Source organism: Anopheles ziemanni, chromosome 2 (genome assembly GCF_943734765.1).
Source record: "Anopheles ziemanni chromosome 2, idAnoZiCoDA_A2_x.2, whole genome shotgun sequence".
NCBI lineage: Eukaryota > Metazoa > Arthropoda > Insecta > Diptera > Culicidae > Anopheles > Anopheles ziemanni.
In genome coordinates this window covers 8,407,274-8,425,889 of record NC_080705.1, presented here as the reverse complement: position 1 = coordinate 8,425,889, position 18,616 = coordinate 8,407,274, and the positions used below count along the sequence as shown (strand labels likewise).

The window sequence follows — 18,616 nt, the reverse complement described above, 5'->3', positions numbered from 1 at the left end:
AATTGGAGTGTATTTAATTATCTCAATGTGTTTCAGAGTTCTTTTGTGCGATGTTGCCTTCGTGTTTGGAATATTTTTGACAACGTTCTATTGAGTTGTACTTGAAAGTTCATATCCAGAAATTCGAACTTAAAACTTGACATTTAAAAACAAAACCTTGATACCTTAAAAACTGAACACCACAATCATTTTTAATATATTCTCCGGATGACCTTGAACCGCTGAAAAATATCCCCGTGTACCCCTTCGTGTCGAAAGTACAATAAAAGCAAATTACTTCTCCATCGCCTGTGACAGTAGGCATGGAACCGTACATTCCCAACACTCGGGGCGCACCCCATGGTGAGTATTTGTGGCATAAAAAATCACAACACGACCTGACCCCCCCGGTCGTGCCTTTTTGCTTCTAAAAAAGAAACGTAACTACACCCGCGGTATGTACGGGGAACATTTTTACTCCAACCGGTAATTGACTCGTTTGGAAGCGGGGAAAAATCGCGTTTCGCCACTAGATTGAAGGGCTGTCGGGCCACGCCGGAAATGGACGTATTTTTCTTCCCCCCAGCTCCCTCCAGCGCGTGTGCTGTGTGTGTTTGTGCCCTTTGTACTGCTTCGTTGTGGAAAATATCCAAATCCATAAACCGACACACGACAGAAGGAAATGTCCACTTACACGTACTAATAATGCCAATTAATTTCCCCACACGCGTTCGCGTGGAGTGTTTTTCACAACCAACCCAGGCTTGGGCTTTCCGAGGTTGTGCAAAAGTTGTGCGTATTCAACATGCAAGAAGCTGTTTGTCCACCATTTCGAAATGCGTTTTGCGAGCGAAGCGTCACGCAGCGATTGGCGATCGTTTCGTGGCGCCGTATGGGGCATTTCCGGTTCACGCGCACAACGGGGGGGATGATGACCTCAGCAGACAAGAACCCATAGCCGAGGATGAAGTAAACAACTACACAAAGCCACATCTAACGTGAGGATGGTCGAAGGCGTCAGCAGGGAGTGTGTCCATTGCGTGACCTGGCACATCCAGCGATCTCGCGCTCGGTTGTGGGAAAGTCACGAACGGTTCACACGTTTGCCCGGACCCGGAAGCTACTGGCTTTGTCCTTGACCGCAGGCCTCCCCCTCCCTCGGTGAACGGTGAACTTTCCGCGGGAAGGAAGGATTGAAGCAAGCGCTTATCGATATCGTTGTGGTTTGGAATTGTTTCGGCCAAACGTCACGATGGCACGACCCCGGCTTAAACGAAACCGGAAGTAGCTCGGGTTACACCGCAGGGGTGGGAGTCTAGCGTGTATGTATGTGTGTTGCGTACAGGCCATAATTTTCGCTTCGCAGATCACAACACCCCCTCTTCCTTACGAGCGAACTCCTTTTGGCAGGACACGATCTCCAACCGGGGGAAAGGAGGTACGTGCTCCGGAGGTCGCCAGTAACCGACCGCATTCCTTCCCGTTTCACCACCACCAGCGCGCGCGCGTCATTGTTATGCAAATGTGTCCAACGCTCGCTTCTATAAAGCAGTGACGCAGCCCACGCTATCTAGATCGAGCTGCACAAAATTGCACAGCCATTGGGAAAACTTTCGTCCACCGAAAGGAAAAGGACCCGGACTGTGGACCCGGAAGTGGGCGAGAGCGGGGGGGGGGAGAAAATTATGGCCTGCGTGGTGGTGGCCTTTGCTGCACGAAACCATGCTGACAAATTGACGAATTGAGGTCAGTTTTACTGCAGCGCAATCGTTGGGGTTTTGGGGCAAGAGAGAAGTCCTTCACCATAACCTGCCCAAAGCGAGGCTTTTGATGTGTGCTGTAAGGTATATTAAAGAGTGGTTATCAATGTATCCGACCTTAGCGGCACGTGGGAAGACACAAAATTGTAATAAAATAACTCCCAAAAGTCCGTTGCTTATTCACATGTTTTTTTTTCTCCAAAGGTATCGATCGTGGAAATGATTTACAACACCCTAAAAGGGGTTTTTTCTTTCCCACTCTTGCTTTCATCCGCTTCAAATGACGCGTCCGTCCAAAGGTCCGACTCAAATCAGTCCACGCGATCATCAAACTAAAATACCAGAGGTCATTAGCTCCCCATTTTGAGATATACTCGAAGCGTTGGTGAGCGTGTGGGTTGGAATAATGATCGTTATTAAGATTATATTAGTATTATACGTCATTGTGACGGAATCCATCGGAAAAGAACGTTGGGCAGGACCGTGGGACAAATTGGGTGTTACTAAAGATTTATTTATTTATTCGTATTTTCCTATTAGGCCCCATAAAAAAATAAAAAATGTCGCTTGAATTAGATAATTTAAATTCTTTCGAATGACCTGAAAATTCAATTTTTTTTTTAAATGTTTCTTTTAGGACTTTTCCTATTTCTTTCGTTTTTTATTCTTTAGAGCTCCTTTCTCTCAAATTTTATACGTTAAATATTTAGAGGGGCTTTCACGATTTCAATATGAATTTGACAGTTTTATACTGTTTGCTTAATTAGTGCCAAACTTTGTCTGTGTTGAATTCTATGTTTGCAAACATTCCACGAAAGAGTGCCAAATCTGCCAATCCTTCCGAACATTCGGAACATCCACCCCGATGTACCGAAATTGCGAATCAATGTATAATTGGAAAACTTTTTAATCTGCTATTTATACCACTCCCAGCGGAGCCGAAACTGGGGGGCTGTAAATTTAGAATTACACATCTCAAGCCTCTCTCTCTTAGTGTGTCGCCTCGCCACGCCAACGTCAGCCGGCAATCGATTGGAGTGCTATTTTGCAAATCAACCTTCAAAATCTCCAACCATACATTGTGGATGTACGTGTGTGTGTGTGTGTATATGTGTCGCTGTGCCGAAACCTTGAGCTCGGTAAAATCGGTCGCCAGCACCGAAGCGAGCGGAGCAAATACGATTAATTATGGAAACTTTAAAACTCATTACGATCGATTTTCCATCGCAGTTTTCTTACCACCTCTCTCGGCGGGGCAACGAATATGTGTGGGAGGGAGGTTCCGGAGCGAACCGAACCTTCGCCGATAATACGACCACTTTGCCATGCTTGACCGGATGACGCAACAGACATCCTTTTATTCCGGTTTCGTTCGGTTTCTGCTCGCCTTTTTCGTTCCCGTCCCGTCGTGTTTGGTTTTGTCCTAGATTATCCCCGACCAGGCACCACAATGTTACGGAGGTTCATTCCGACGAAACTGTATTTCGTCCAGTGACCAATGCCCCCTTGCCCCATCCCCGGCCAACGTGTTCGATACACATCGATTTCCCGGCTGTGATAATTCGTCGGCCCGAGAGCCCGGGAATACGGATGATGATGGTCCGGCGCTCCCGATGCCGTGCATCTTTCCCTTTTTTTTGTCAGACGAAGGCTAGGACGGTGGCGTGGGAGGGGAAGGCTAGCGTGCCCGGTGGACTTGTCGTACGATGCCGGCTCTCGCCAAGCTCCATCATCGGTCAGTTTTGGTTTGTGAACCGCCGAGGCATCATCAGCCACCTTTCGTTTCGGAAAAGCGCTCGCGCGGCGCCTTTGGCTTCTCCAAAAAACCTCAGGAATACCCGGATCCCAGTTGGTTGGCGTGGTTGGTTCCGTGAGTGCGTGTGTGCAAGTGCCGTTTCGTGCAGGCCACGGGGACGAAAGAGTGACGGGCGACGCTAACGCCGGCAAGCGGAAGGTCTCTGCCGACAGGTTAAAGGACGATAAAGACCGGCTGGCTGGCAGCAGGATCCCCCCGCTTAACCCAAGAGAACCGGTTGGTAACCGACGTAATCTCCTTCTGGCGGAATGGTGCTACCGCCGGCGTCCCAGGCGTTCCTCGACTTCTTCCGCACGGAGCAGCAAATTAAGGTAAACCAGTGCACCGACGAGTCAAGCCGGCCGTCCACGTCTGCCATTCCGGCAAACCCCCCGAAGTAGACGTTAACCGGCACGTTACGCAACAACGACAGGTGAAGTTTAGTGCCAGCCCGGTGGGGAGGGGGACGGTTTGTCCGGGAATCCGGGGAGCCTTAACCTCACTCTCGCTGGAGAAGTCGTTGTTTGAAGCACCTGCCTTCCGTAGGGAAATGTTGCGTGACAAATAGGATGAATGTAAATGAAATCATTCGCCGTTGATCAAGGGAAGGTCTGTGCACTAGGCCAACGCCATGATGAGCGCCAGCAAGCCGTTGTTATACAATGTGATTCTGCTAACTCCTGTGGTCGCTAGAGTTTGGGTGGGAACATGTCGTTTGCTAACCGTTTGTGCTTTGTCTTGATAGCTCTCAAGGCTATACGTTGGAATATGATAGGTACCCTTAGTTCTATGTTCAAGTGAACATACAACCACCAAACTATTGAACAGATCATCAATGTGTCTCAAGTAATTAGACGGACTAGTGTGTCTACTTACCTTAGCCAGCTGTTATACTATAAGAATTCTAGCAAAAGTGTTATACACTAGAGTTGCGTAAATCTATTTCAAATTCATGAATCTGAATGAATCTTTGCGTCTTTAGGGGTTCATGAATCTTTCGTCGAGAGATTCATGACTCCCAAAGACACACCAACTGATGAAAAATGACCAGCCAAAAATGGGTAGAGGGACCTCGTTTTTAGTCGCATGGTCCACGCCAATGTAAGAATCCTGGAGATTCGTGATAGATCCATGAAAGATTCATGAAGATTCATTAAGCTTTGTAGATTCGAATACACAAAGAGTCATGAATCTATCTGAACGAATCTTAGGTGAACGATTCATAAGAATGAATCTCGTCAAAAGATTCATAAGGAACAACACTATTACACACAACTATGTCAAGAAACCCTATGTATTCTACAACGAAAGCTGTAATATGTAGTGGATATTTGAGATACATTTACCAAATTATTTATATCTGTTCATTTTGTATCCAACCTTATGCCTCATCATAATTAATTTCACAACTAAACGAACTCACCAAGCTCACTTCTTCCAATCGATAACGCTCGTGAGAACGCTTTCGGCTGCAAAACGAAGCATTCTGCTATCTTTCACTAGAATCACAAATCTAAAAAAACGGAAACTTGCACGATGATAGACTGGGGCTTCCTTATGATCGGCAATAATAGAGGTGGTTGAGGATGCAGACAAAAACAAACCCGAACATACCACACACTGCTGACCACAAAAACACTGGCCGGCAACAAAAATCATAATCCGCTGGATGCGGTGAAAAACAAACAAGATAAATTATTCATAAATGAAATGGACAAACTTGCGCCGAGCCTAGGCGTAGGCCAGTTTTCTTGCTTTTCTTGCCTCCCTGCATATACCGGCCACGCAAGCGGAAGGCGTTTTCAGACACCCACCGATCGTTTCACTTCGATTCCCAACGCCTCGAAGAGACGATCCTGCGTGACGTTGCAGGAACTGTCCGGGGCCATTCTTAGCCCTCAGGCGGGGACTGTGAACTGGTGGTTTTTTTCCCTGATTTCTCCTACAGCGACATGCAATTCAAATGAACTCCGGACAAACATCGGACCGGATTTGTCCGGCCAGCAGCGTTGTCCTCGTTGTCGTCGTCGTCGGCCGGTCGACAAAGTCATCGATATGTCGGGTCCGGCGGCAAGAAAAACCCCCCCTTGGTGGAAAGCGTGAGGAAAAGAAAAGAAACACAGTGGTCCACACAAACAAAACCTTCCGTCCGGTGGTGGTTCGACCTGTCATTACGATGACTGGTCAGTTCGTGGTCCAATTTCCTTTTCCCCGCGTTATGCTCACGCGATTGGGCGCGCACGGACAAACCCCGCCAGGAATCAGTGAGAAAGAAAGAGCACTTCCGAGCAATAGGATTGACTGTGGCCAGGCGTCCATCGGGTACAAACAAATGGCCCATGTGCTCCATGAAGAATTCATAAGCAAGACCCGACCCGACCAGACGGTACGGCGGAGTAGAGAGCATGTTTGTCTTCGGTAACGTTTCCGCCGGTTTTTTTTTTATTCGACCCAACCATCGTCGGTTCTGCGCGCAGGAGAAGCATATTTTATTCAAGGTCAACCGCTGGCCAGTGGTAGTTTTACCGGTTGTGTTTGCTCGAAACTAATCCTTGATTATTATTCTCCCAAGCAACACCGATGATTTGACAAATAAGTGAAAGAATACATTAAACGGCCTTTGTTTTGTGACCATATTTTTTTCTTCCTGAGTCCTTAGTAACAAATTTGATTGAATTCTTCTTACATTGCCTTCGCTTTCGGACAAATTGTTTCACGTTTCGCGACGATTGAGATTCTGGCTTAGTCTCACTTCAACCAAGTCTTAGTTTTCAGAACTTATAGCTACAATCGATGGGATTTGGACTGTTATTTCTTTCTCTGGCATTTTCAAACAAACTCCTCACTTTATCTTCTGGCTTCGACTGGATCAAACTCCGTAGAAGTACGCCAAACAACAACAGGACGGCACTTGCCTCGCTGATCCCTGCGCCAACCTTCCGCGCATGGTGCAACTGAGGCTTTCGGCTGGACAAAAAAGTAGTACTTTAGAGAACTGTTTTTCACTAACTATAAAACAACGCCCTAAACAACTCACCGTAAGCGGAAACGTGCTGCTCGAGCATAAATCGATTGTAAGCAGCAAAAGAACCGACACCAAGATTGTATGCTTCACCATCTTTAACTAACTCGGTACAGGTTAAATAAATCGGACTTCCAACGTTAAAACGAGCGAGAACTGGTGTCTGTTGGATCCCTCGATGGACTGGCGGGTTTTATAGCTGTGCCTAATCACTCGTGAACGGAGCACACGTTCCCAGTTGATAAGCAACCCCAACGCAGGAATTCTGGGAAGTACAATATTTAACGAGACTGTTTCGTGCACAAAGCGAGTATTGGCGCGTTTCTAGCGGTTTGTTTGTGCAAATCTGACATGACGGCATATTTATACGTTGAAAACGGTGAAAGTTCTTTCTTGGTAAAATCTTTTCTTAGAAAAAATCAACACTCAATTTATTCCCTAGAAATTATTAACATAGGTGATTAAGTTAAAGGCGGAAGATGGAAGCGATAACGTAAAAGTTTTGACTGGCCATCAAAATCAGGTCCATAATACCATAAGGAAAGGTAAAACTATACCAAATGAAATCAGAACTAAACATTTGCACTGACAAACTTTCAAACACAAACTGACAAAGGAAAAGAAGTAAGTTCGTGATAAAAATGTCGCAACGTGAGCAGAAGTAATAACTTTTGAAAACGAAAAACAAAATGCAAAATATTATAATCAATGACATTTGGCAAATTACGTTCCGTTCCCTGCTAGAGGCAAACTTTCGAACCCTGCCCTTTTTGTACCGGGCGAAATGTTGATGACCCCGCGAAACACAGTAATAATACATATTCCCGACACGTCCCGATGACCACCCGTAATTTGGCTGACAATTTAATTTGCACACGTAAATCACACCGCCGCGGGCAAAATGAAAAACTTTTCCCTTTTCCGGTCGTGATTTGGAGCTCCCTGCTGCTCCTCTCCTACCCTGGCTCCGGTGGGACTATCGATTGCGGTCCAACTTGCCAGCCCCCGAAACGGTTGGGGGGAAAAAAATCCGAATCGACGATATCCTGAGCACACTCGGAGTGGGAAAAATGTTGACCTTTGCAGTATTTTCCCCGCTCCGGTTTTACTTTCTCTCCGAATTTTTCGTGCCCAAGATTGTCCGATCGCACCGTTCTGACTCGTATACTCTAGCTGTGTTGGTGAAGGTGTAATCAAAGGGCAAGTAACTTTTGACGTTTCGCCCAACGTTTCGAAGGGTTTGTGGCGTTGGAAGGCAGTGGGGGGGGGGGGGCTTCTGATTTGCTGCCGTCATGCTTCTACCGGGAAGCGGAACGATTGTTTGCTGCTGCATATTCAATGTTTGCCAAAGCTACAGTTACCAAAGGCACACCAGGCGAGGGTGACGTACCGGTAGCAACAAGCGTGGGAGTGGAAGCAAAAATTGGAATCGATTTTTAAATTTGCCCCGCACTGGAAAACGTTAGATAACGGGTGCGATGGTGGTTAAAAAAATACCTTACTGACATACTTAAACATTGTAAACAATTTTTCAATTTCAATCTTGAATCATGAAATAAAATAAATGTTTCATACAAGAGTTACTAAATTATAACAAGAGTTCATCAAACTAACTTTAAAATTTTCCAACGCTACCAACGAACCAGGAGAAAAGCTGGCCCACAATAATGTCACCAAGTTAATGATACTCCTAGAAGGATTGCGTTCCGTTGGGAAAACGGTCGGTAAAAACAAATAAAGATTACGGAGAACACTTGTTATCCTTCGCTGGGTTTGTTCTTCAAAAGACTTAAGCCATTATTTCGCTTATCTGCAAGCGTATTACATTGGTTCGGTGCAGTTTTCTTCTTCCTGACTCCCTTTTCGATACGAAACATTCGACGAGAATGTTCAGTGAAGGAAAAAAGCCATTTTCTGCTTTACGTTTGCTTTGCTTGTTGTTTACTAATTTTCTCGTCGTGAGTCGATAAGTTTTAAAGGATAACCTTCTTCTCGTTGACAAACAGGTCGAACCACGACTCGAGCGAGCGAGTGTTGTGTAGTAAAACGTTACGATCGACGAACCGCAACCGGAAGCCGGAAGATGCTCCGAGCGCTTGCCGCAAGCAAACGATACACACTCACGGAGTATGTCTTCGTTTTTTTCGCACAGACAGGCGTCTTTTCCTTGGAGCAGGAGGAAAAAAACACCAGCCGCATTATTTCTCGATTACGTTTCATTGACAACCGCGCCGAGACTCCACACCACATGGGTTCCGGGGACGAGCGTGTTCCGGGTACAACACTAACCGGGGAAGGATAGCGTTCGCGGTACAACATATTTAGCCCTTCGTAAGGACTCCGCGGCGCAAGTTGGTATCATGTTTCCTGCAACATTATGACCCCAAACACACGAACGGAGCTTTGGTAAGCGTGGGGAAAGGGGAGGCAAAACCCGTCTCCGGGGGAGAATTTTCGCATCATAAGCGCATTATTATGAGACGGTGCACAAGCAGGGCCCCGGAACGTTGGCGTTCATTTCGAAACCGTATGCGCCCCAATCGACCATGCGGAAAGATTCAACCGCATGTCCTATGTTGTAACGAAAAGCATTACTACAGGCAGGTCGAGGAAGTAGGAAACAAAACATATACAAGTCGATGAGGATTTTTCCCTCCATCCCCTCCCTCTTTACGATCGTGCTCTAAATGTCACTTTTAGTGGCGTAAGATAAGTTCCAAAATGGGCAACTTTATCACTTGTCGCTTGGGTAAACACAGAGACACACGAACACGCGGAGCTTGTAAGGGAAAACGGCTCGCCTTGACACGTCGCACAAGGACCGAATCCTGTGACAGATGCCAAATGGCGGAAACTGGCCTCCCCTCCCCGCCATCGATCGCACCCCCCGGCTGGAGGGGGCATAAAGCGACTCAAAAAGAGCGATAGGATTTAATGGGCCCGGCGTGACTTACTTCGTTCGATGTACGACGAATCCACACGTCTAGATCGTGTCATTTTATGAGACATCTTCTTGAGACGACAACGGACGACGTGGGTTTTTCGCCGACCGTCTCCGTCCGTTCGAAAACTCGTGTCTCCTCTAATTGAGCTTACTGTCGGTTCGTGTTTTATCGTTCCGGTGTTTTACGATTTGTAAACCATCCGTGTAGCTTTTCGATCGGGTGTTTCCTTGAGGAGCACGACTAAGATCCATGATGTGGCCTCGTTCTCCGTATCTGCCGTTCGATTCCGATAATCGATGGGCATTCGCCGATGATCCGACGAAAGGCCGCGTGCTGTGCTCGGTGGAGAATGTGGGAGGTCGGGTAATTGCGTAAATCGATTAGGATTACTGCCACTTGGCTGCCGGACGACAAACGATTCCCACGACGTGCCCCGAAGTGATTGATTGATTTATAGCCCGCTCGGTGGCTTATCTGTCCCGCGGTGGTCGCACAGACGGATGGATCCACTTTCGCGGGCAAGCAAAACATACACACACACACACAGGCGTAGATAAAACTGAAAGGTGACGAACCCCACGGCTGGGAAGATTCAATTGCTTGGAACTGGAAGATAACATCGGCGATGTTTAAGGACGCCGGAATCGTGCTTGTTCGACCGGCTGATACCACCACCACCACCCGAGGGTCGGACCGGACACGGATAATTGATACAAAACCGCCCCTGGTTCCCCGAAGTGTCAACCGAAATCGATTCGGTATTAAATCAATTGAAACGCATTTCGATGAATGAATCGCCACTTGATCGCTGGCCTGTTGCATAAGGGAAGCGGAGGAATGCTTTTCAACTCCTTCAGGAGAACGTTATTTGATCATTTCTTTGATCTAATTTTACCTAAAAGATTGAAAAAATATCCAATATTATAATATGTTTAACATTTTACATTTTGCATTTACATACATTTTAAATAAACACCCAATGTTGTCCCAATAACTCAAAGAAACGATTCTTTCGACACTATTTAGAACAAGTCAAATCAAATACGAGTCTAACATTTTGAAACCGACACAATACATCATCTGTAAATACCGATTCTCCATCGGTATCAGACCGGAAACGGGCGTTCGAACATGCTCAGCAAACACAAAAACTAATATCAACCATCCGCACGCGGAAACCAGAACCTTCCGAAATTAGTTGACATTGCCATTGCCGGTCCACTTTCTACTTCGGTGAAAATTCCTTTCCCCCTTCGCCCTTCCTATTGGTTTGTGGCTCGACCATTTAAATAAAATAGAAATGGAGGAAAAAGCATTTGGCCCCATCCTTGGCTGGGATTCGGCTGGGTTTTGCATCGCCACGGAACAGACTGCACCAACCGAGAAGCAAACAGGGTACGACGGACGGGGAAAAGCCCTTGATGCGACAGCCACACAACAAACGGTAGAGGGAAGTGGGTTGCATTGGGGTGGTAAAAGATGGCCCCTCCAACCCCCTGAAATCGTTCGAAAACGAAACAACCGAATGCATCATCACCCGCCGCTCGACGATTTTGGGCGAGCGACGAAATTATTTATTCTATTTCAATTGCGAGGCACAGTCATGGTCTCCGGGGGTCAAAGAAGGGAGAGAGGGTGGTTAGTTGCATCCCCATTCCTCTATTAAAATAGAAACCACCGGAAAACCCGGGTGACCGTGCGAATACCCGTGTTTATCGTGCTATCGAGGCTGTCAGAAGTGCATCGCGAAACTGAGCCCCCATTTAATTCGCTTGGCAAACCTAGGGAAGGGCTGGGGGACCCGGGGGGAAGGTATTAGATTTTCCGGAGTTGGTTCCAATGTAGTTTTCCTGTTTTCCTTCTTTTTTTTTTTGGTTTGTTGCGGTCGCCGTTGTGGCCTTCGCCGGCCTCAGATAAGCCCATCATCGTGCCGGGGGTACGGCTGCCATTTTCTTTCGACACGTAGCGGCGGGTTGTGGGCCGGAAATATAAAATGTAAAATATCTACCACCTGTCTCCGGTTGCCCAGGCGTCGGTTTTTGCAATACAATAAAACCGATTGAAAGCCATGCCAGCCGCAACCAGGTTTCGCAATCATCACCACCGATTATGCTTCGCTTTTGATTTGGGGCTGGAAAATGCATTTCCCATCATCAAATGGATGCGTTTTTCTAATTTTCTCGCTGTGTGTAACCACCACAGCCGGTTTCCGGTGAAAGCCATCACCGGAAGGTGAAGGCAATCGATATCTGTAAATAGATATGTTTGTTATTTGGTTGCGAAATTAAATGAAATGTCCCGAAATGGAGCCAACAAATTGCTGACTGAAATATTTCCAAATTTTTCGCTAAACCTATGTTAAACGTCATCTTTTCAAATTGATGCTAACAAAATATTTGTTGCCACAAACTTTCAATTGAAACTCATGCTGTCCACTAAGGATATGAAAGTATTCTCCTGTTTAGTTTTTGTTTTCTTAAACGGTGTCTTTACCAAAGGGCGTTTCTTATACCAAACTGTTAAATATGAACCACTAATTGATTAATACATCATTCTGCCATTCTGCTTGACCAACGAACCGCAAACGACCAGGAACTACACCAACCTCACTAACCACCGAGTCCGGGGAAGCGAAATTCGCATAAGGACGATGTGTTTCGTCTAGCAGAAAACCGACCCACTTCATTCCAAGGAGTGCGCCAAAGAAGAACTTGCCTTGGGGAGGTTAAAGTGAATTTCCCCACACACAAGACTGCGCTGTTGACCAAGACCTACGTCTCAGACAAGGCGACCATAGGGTGCCGTAAGGAGGATGGCTTTTATCGTTTACCGTTAGGAAGGATGTGTGTGTGTGTGTATGCTCGTGTGTCTACAGTAGTTCCTTAATGATGTGCTTTATCTCGACGCTCATCCTACTGGAAGCTCCTTTTGCTTGTACTCCATACAAACAGAAACTCCGGGCAGCGCTACTTCCGGCCTTTCGTGCTGCATGAGTGGAACTTCCTTTTCAAAGGCCGGAAGACCGCCAGCTCCTCGCGGATGTTTGTCCTACCTCGTTCACTGGGGAGGAGCACCTGTTTTTTTACTCTCTCTCAATCGTGGCCTTTTTTCTTCTTGTCTTGTCGACTAGAGAAACTTGTTGCTAGCCGGCCAGTTAAGCGACCCGGAGCACACGTTCCACGGGTTCGGTTCACGATTTACTAGCACCCCGAAACTGGACACACGTCCACCGTAGTGTCCCTTTCGCTTTGGAGGAGGTTTGCTTAGAGGCGGCTACGTGTGCTCATAAAATACACACAGATAGGGCACTTGTTGCGGGCTGCAAAAGACAATCGGTTCGGTTCGTTTTGGTCAAGTGGCCCCTTGCGGTTCAAGCAACGGTCTCGGACGGTGGCGAAAAATAAAACAAAACGCTGCTGCCGGCCTTAAAGCCAGACGGAACCTTCCCCCCACGAACCTTGTTGCACTGACCGGAACGGAATCCGGAAACATCGGGCCGGAAACGGGCGGCAACAACAAGTCTCTAGCGCCGACTGTGAGTGTTATGACCTCCCGGTGGCCCACGGAGGGAAATTAATGTGCCGCCTTGATGAGGCAGCTACGTACGAACCCGGAAGGACCGTTTCCCAGCTTAAAACTATTATGTCAGCGAATCTCGGGACCGGAATTTCATTTCACGAAACGCCGTTGCACCCTCGCTGAGGTAGAACGAGCCTCAAGTAAAAACGTCAAACGATTTTTTTATGGTACGGATGGTTCATCATGAAATCTTAGCCCCCAAATGGGTTCCGGGATGACTTTGATAAATATGAAATGACCACGGTTTTTAAATAAGAAAGTGGTTGCTAAATGGAATAACATTTTTTTCGGGCAAACCTCATTTGATTAATTTTATTGGACCAAAACCAAGAATTAAAACAATTTTGGTATTAGTAGATTTTAAGCCTATAAATAATTCTCTAATATTCCAGTAAAGTCTATTCCTAAACTCAACCAATATTGTTCACTCAAACAACAAGATCGACAAGAAAGTCGATAATCTGTGCTCCAATTGCATTTTCCGTACTCAAAACGACTTGGCCCAACAGTCCGTCGCAGGAATTTGTAGTACCACATTGCAATTATGTATATTGCAGAGCGGTTACCGGAGGTTAATTTCCATGATTTGTTGTACCTAATCATCGTCGGGCGAAAACTCATTTGATTCCTCAACGATACTCCCTTTATAACGAGATACAAGTCAGGGGTTAGAGTCAAAGCAAAGGAATCAACCGTTTGTCGTTGTCCATCGTTGGCGAACCGATTGGATGTTGAACGTTAAACATTTGCAACGTTCTGCTTCACCGTTACGTGCTACAACTTTTGCGTCTGGTCCTTTTCCCCGTGGTACGTGTTGGTCACCGATTAGTGCCAGACTTCCCGGGGTCGTTGTATCGTACCGAAGGCCTCGTAGACCTCATGGATGTCCACCGGCCACCCAGTACATCGCGCGTAATATGCACAATTTTAGCTGACGTTTACATTTATCGCCGTTATTAGAAACGGTTATTATTATCGTCGCGGTACGGTGAAGCGGTACGATTCCGAAGCATAGCACACTATGTCGGCAAGGCCAGTCGGACGACAACGTGATTATACCGAGCAGGACCAGCCACCACCAGCCATTGCTCCAACTCGTTGTGGGCGAAAGACGACGATGCAAGTCGCGAACCTCCCACCGAGTAAATCCGTCCTTTCGTGCCACGGATTGACCAACCGGAACTAGGACGACGAGCTGGGTGTTGGGACTGAACGTTACCAGCTCTGGCCTCATGGGACACATAGGAATTTTCCCGTGCGACTTCAAATTGCGCTTCCGCTCGAGCGCGTTTAGCTTCGTCAAGTTAAAGTGATTAGGAAGTAATTAAAATGCATGAACACATTCGTTATTTATGGATGTTTCGCAGGCACTTCGATTCCGGTACCAGCGAATGGTCTATCAATCTTTTACGTTGCCAATTGCTGCCAAATGATGAAATGACGACATGAAAACAGAACCGAAATACTAGAAAAAAAGGGTTTTGTAAAAAGGAGCACAAATACCCAGTTAACTTTGATGTTATGTTGTAAATTGAGGGTCTTCAATAGGGAGGGACTTCAATATAACTTTTGTCCCCAAAGACGTTGTTGTAAAAGTATTTACAAGCAAACAACTTACCACTTTTACCACAAAAGTATAAAAGATTGATAATGATAATAATTAGTCGAATAATTATAGTTTACCTACCTTATAAAAAGACAAAGCACTGCCAATACGCGGCTAGTGCTACTTCGATCACCATTCAATACCAACTAAGTACCACGAAGTAAAATTCACTTACTACCATACCACAAATTTCACACTCAAAACGGGGTAAGTAATTCTAGGCCGCAGATATAAATCAAGCTAAACGAGCTGAGTGGACGACCACGATTCGATGCGGAGACGTGAACGATAAATCCGTCAATACGACAAACTTTCGCCATAACTTCTCCCCGAATACCGTAAACACCGGTGCGCACAAACACTCACAATCACACACACACACACACTGAAACACGAACACAATCAGGCACAATAGATGACAACAGCAACCGAGAGCAAGAGTCACAAGCGCACAATAAAGCACATCACAGCAATGTGGCAAAGTAAGCCTCGACGCTGCGTCGCCTTCGACGTGAGAGAATGGAAGCGCATCCTTCTACTACCGCTGCGAAACCCAATGCCGTGCGTTGCCCGTGGAATGCTTGTGATGTTTTTGGGTTTCTGTTAGTGTTTTTAGATGGTAGCTTCCGTAGTTGTTACTTGTTTACAGCCTGCCCCCGCCAGCTTGAGTACCGTTTTACTGGATGTAGTTAGAATCTATCTTTCACTTGTGTTTTCTAATTACCTAACAACGTTTCACGCGCTGAAACGACCTAAGCGACACTCCATTACTGTCTCTGCATACACGCCTGTGTACGCCTCGCAAAACCGTGCACCAACTTCTTTCTGCACACTCTATCTACTTCCACTATTCTGCTGATTCTAGGTAAGCTACTTCCCCGATTTCCTCCTCTCGCTCTCTCTCTCTCTCTCTTTCTCCGTGTTCTTCTTCAAATACCTGCCAAAGTCGAACATTACGATCAACGTGACGAGATCAACAAACGTCGTTCCAATAATGGCGTAATCAGCAACGAATGAAGACAAAATAAAATACAAGAAAAAACTTTGTGAAATGCAGTACCATGAATGAAACACTCTCGCATTAATTAAATGAAAGCTTCATATCAAAATGCTGTGATAAAACATTCTCAGGCTCCTTCGAAAAGAGGTTAATTGTAACGGCATCCTTAGGCAGTGACTTGCTACGAACTAACGACTTCCAACTCTAGGAAAAAAACAACTATATTTCTTCGCTGTCCTCTTAGACAATTTCCTTCAATACCTCAACCCCTCTCTTTGACTCCCCTCTTTCCATGGTCCAGTTGCCCGTTTACTAATCGTCTTTCCGTTCTTTTCTGTCCTCATCTCATCATTGCCACTATATTGCCCAGTGTGCCCAGGGTCGTGCAGCATGGCTAGAGAGAGGAAGACGTTGCAGCGTGCAGGAAACACCCGCCTCCTGCCATCGGCGATGGGTCAAACGGAATCGGGTAAGTCCGAGAGTGGGAAACCCGAACCCGACGAGCCTCAATTAAAAAACCAGCTGACTTGTGCACTTTTCCCTCGGTCTTCTCCCTCGCGGCGCAGATACAAGACTCATCGTTAGGCGGATCCTCGGACGATGAAGACCTACTCGGCGTACTCAGAGGACCCAGTTCATTCGCCAATGCCTTCCTATACGTAGGTTTAGGTACCATAGCAATTGGTTTAGTGATAGCATTCGTCGGTACCGGCGAGAAAGGATTCAAGACGGTTGAACTAAGACTAATCGGGCCATCGTTAATTGGTAATTGACCGAGCCGAAATGGAGTGGCAAGGGCCACCGAGCAAGTGATTCATATTTTTCTTCTCTCTCCCACTCGTTTTAGGTCTCGGCTTAATTTGTTGTATATTACGTATCCTATTTTGTATATGCCCATCCCATTGTATATCATCTAGTCGTAGAGCGCGAGATAAGAAAAACGCCAAGATAGACGCAGATCATAGAACTTCCCTGTTGCGAGGTGACAGTAAACGAGTATCGATAGCACGCGGACCTCATATACCGGTAAGAGCAGAGGGTATTCTTGCTTGATGGAAACCGAACCCTAACCGTCTTCGGCTTTCTTTCTTTGTTGTAGACAAAACAGCCTCAGATTTATCCAAAATCCATCGTCAAAACCAAAACCTACGAGGGTGTGGAGGCCTTGCGGCAAATTGCGACCACGTCACTGTTTCTGCAAAACGAGCAGAAGGTGTCTTCGAACCGAATCGTTCCTATCATTAAAGAGCCGGAGAAATTAGAAGGTACGATGGTCAATAAATGATGTAGCCTTTCTCTACAGTTTGGTTTATTTTCCTTCTCCATCCATTTTTCCTGTAGAGCCACCTTTAGAGCTGAAAAAGATTGACTCCCGGCGGGATGAGGCAGCTATCGTTAGTATATCGGATGGAGAGGACGACTCGCACCGGCACCGAGCGGCTGGTCAACAATCATCATCCGGTGCGGCTCGGTCGGACATGCAGGTGATAGATCTGGCGGGCGAAGATCCGGACGACGAGCATTCACCCAGCAGCGGATCGAGCCACCAGCGAAAGGACAGCAAGCTACGCCGTCAGCGGACATCGGTCCACCAGCAGAAACCGGCGCGTGAGCTGCAGACTTCGGCGTACGGAAGTGGCGGTGCGGTGCCCAGTGAACACTGCTCCAACATCCAGATGGAGACGTCGCTCATGGTCATCGGTCCGACGCCACTCAGTTCGCCAACGAAGACGATGCAGCAGGCCGGCGGTTCCTCCTCACTCACGGTACCGATGCCCGCGAACGGCGGGTCCACCCTGCTAGGATCCGCCCATAGTAGTAGCAATAGTGCCGGCGGTAGTAGTCATAGTAAACCGGTCACCTCGCAGCCCGGAACGAGCGCCTCTGGTGGAAACTTGCTAACACTGCCACCCCAAACCAGCTCGATGGCCGGCGGTGTGATAGGACCGGTATCGGTAAGCTTCGTCGGTAGTACGCCGCTGCCCGGGCAACTGTCGCCACTGCCGTCGACCTCGTACCCAGTGTACCGGGCGTCTGCCGGCTCGATACCGGATGCTTCCTCGCCGCACTACAACAGCAACAGCAGCAGCAGCAGTAGCAACTACATCTTCTCGCCACCGCCTTTCACGCAGCAAGATCCAATCACCCTAGGAACCAGCACGATCAGCACGGTGGCGCCCGCGCCGCTGCTGCATGCGTCTACCGTGCACACTACCAAAACCGAACCGGAGCTAGTGTTAAGTCCAGCGAAGTTAGGACAGTAGATTACGAGCAGATCCTTTGCTACTACTAGATATAACCATCCCATCCATAGGACATATTACCTTGTAGATGAATCACGCGCCACACCCAATGGACAGCCTCCATTTGGTTACGAGGCCAGAACACCGATACCGTGTCTTCGAACGCTATCACTACCCAAGGCTGTATGATCTGCTAGGAAGTGGCAAGGGAGAAGCTGGCGTTTTCCTTTCCACCCGCCTGAAAATTCACAATCCAGTCGAACATTTTTCGGCCAGCAAAACATTCCCAGCAAACGTCTGATGTCGCAATAGATAATGATAACAGGTTTATTTTCTCGTTTTTGCCTATGGCTTCCCTCTCGTTACCTCTGTGCAGATCACTAATGCTGCTCTAAGCCAACCTAACGAACCAACCGCATTTAAACAGACAGTTTAAAGCAAAACGGGATCCGGGATGGATCCGAAATGGAGAAACTAGTAACGGAAACGCAAACGCAAACGCAACGCTCCTTTTCGTGCATTTGAGCTCGGTGATGTCTATTGGTTTTACGCTTCGATAGCTTTTGAAGTATTCTTCATTCCCATGGCTTCTTGCTGAGACATTCACAAGGAAAAACAACGTAATAAAAAAAAACCATTGTCTAGTGTCTAGCTCTACATATCGTCAACAGATTGTGTAAGGAAATG

The 18,616-nt window shown here is 46.9% G+C and overlaps 1 protein-coding gene across 1 annotated transcript in view; it reads left to right on the top strand.

Moving 5' to 3' along the window:
• Positions 1-17,950, top strand: part of LOC131281583 (uncharacterized) — a 57,477-nt gene extending 39,527 nt beyond the window's left edge. Inside the window, exons 2-6 of the mRNA XM_058310926.1 lie at positions 16,057-16,155; positions 16,253-16,451; positions 16,534-16,712; positions 16,786-16,951; positions 17,028-17,950. Of these exons, the coding sequence (XP_058166909.1) occupies positions 16,057-16,155; positions 16,253-16,451; positions 16,534-16,712; positions 16,786-16,951; positions 17,028-17,950 (1,566 nt within the window). The remainder of the gene's footprint in view (positions 1-16,056; positions 16,156-16,252; positions 16,452-16,533; positions 16,713-16,785; positions 16,952-17,027) is intronic.
• The last annotated feature ends 666 nt before the right edge of the window (positions 17,951-18,616 follow it).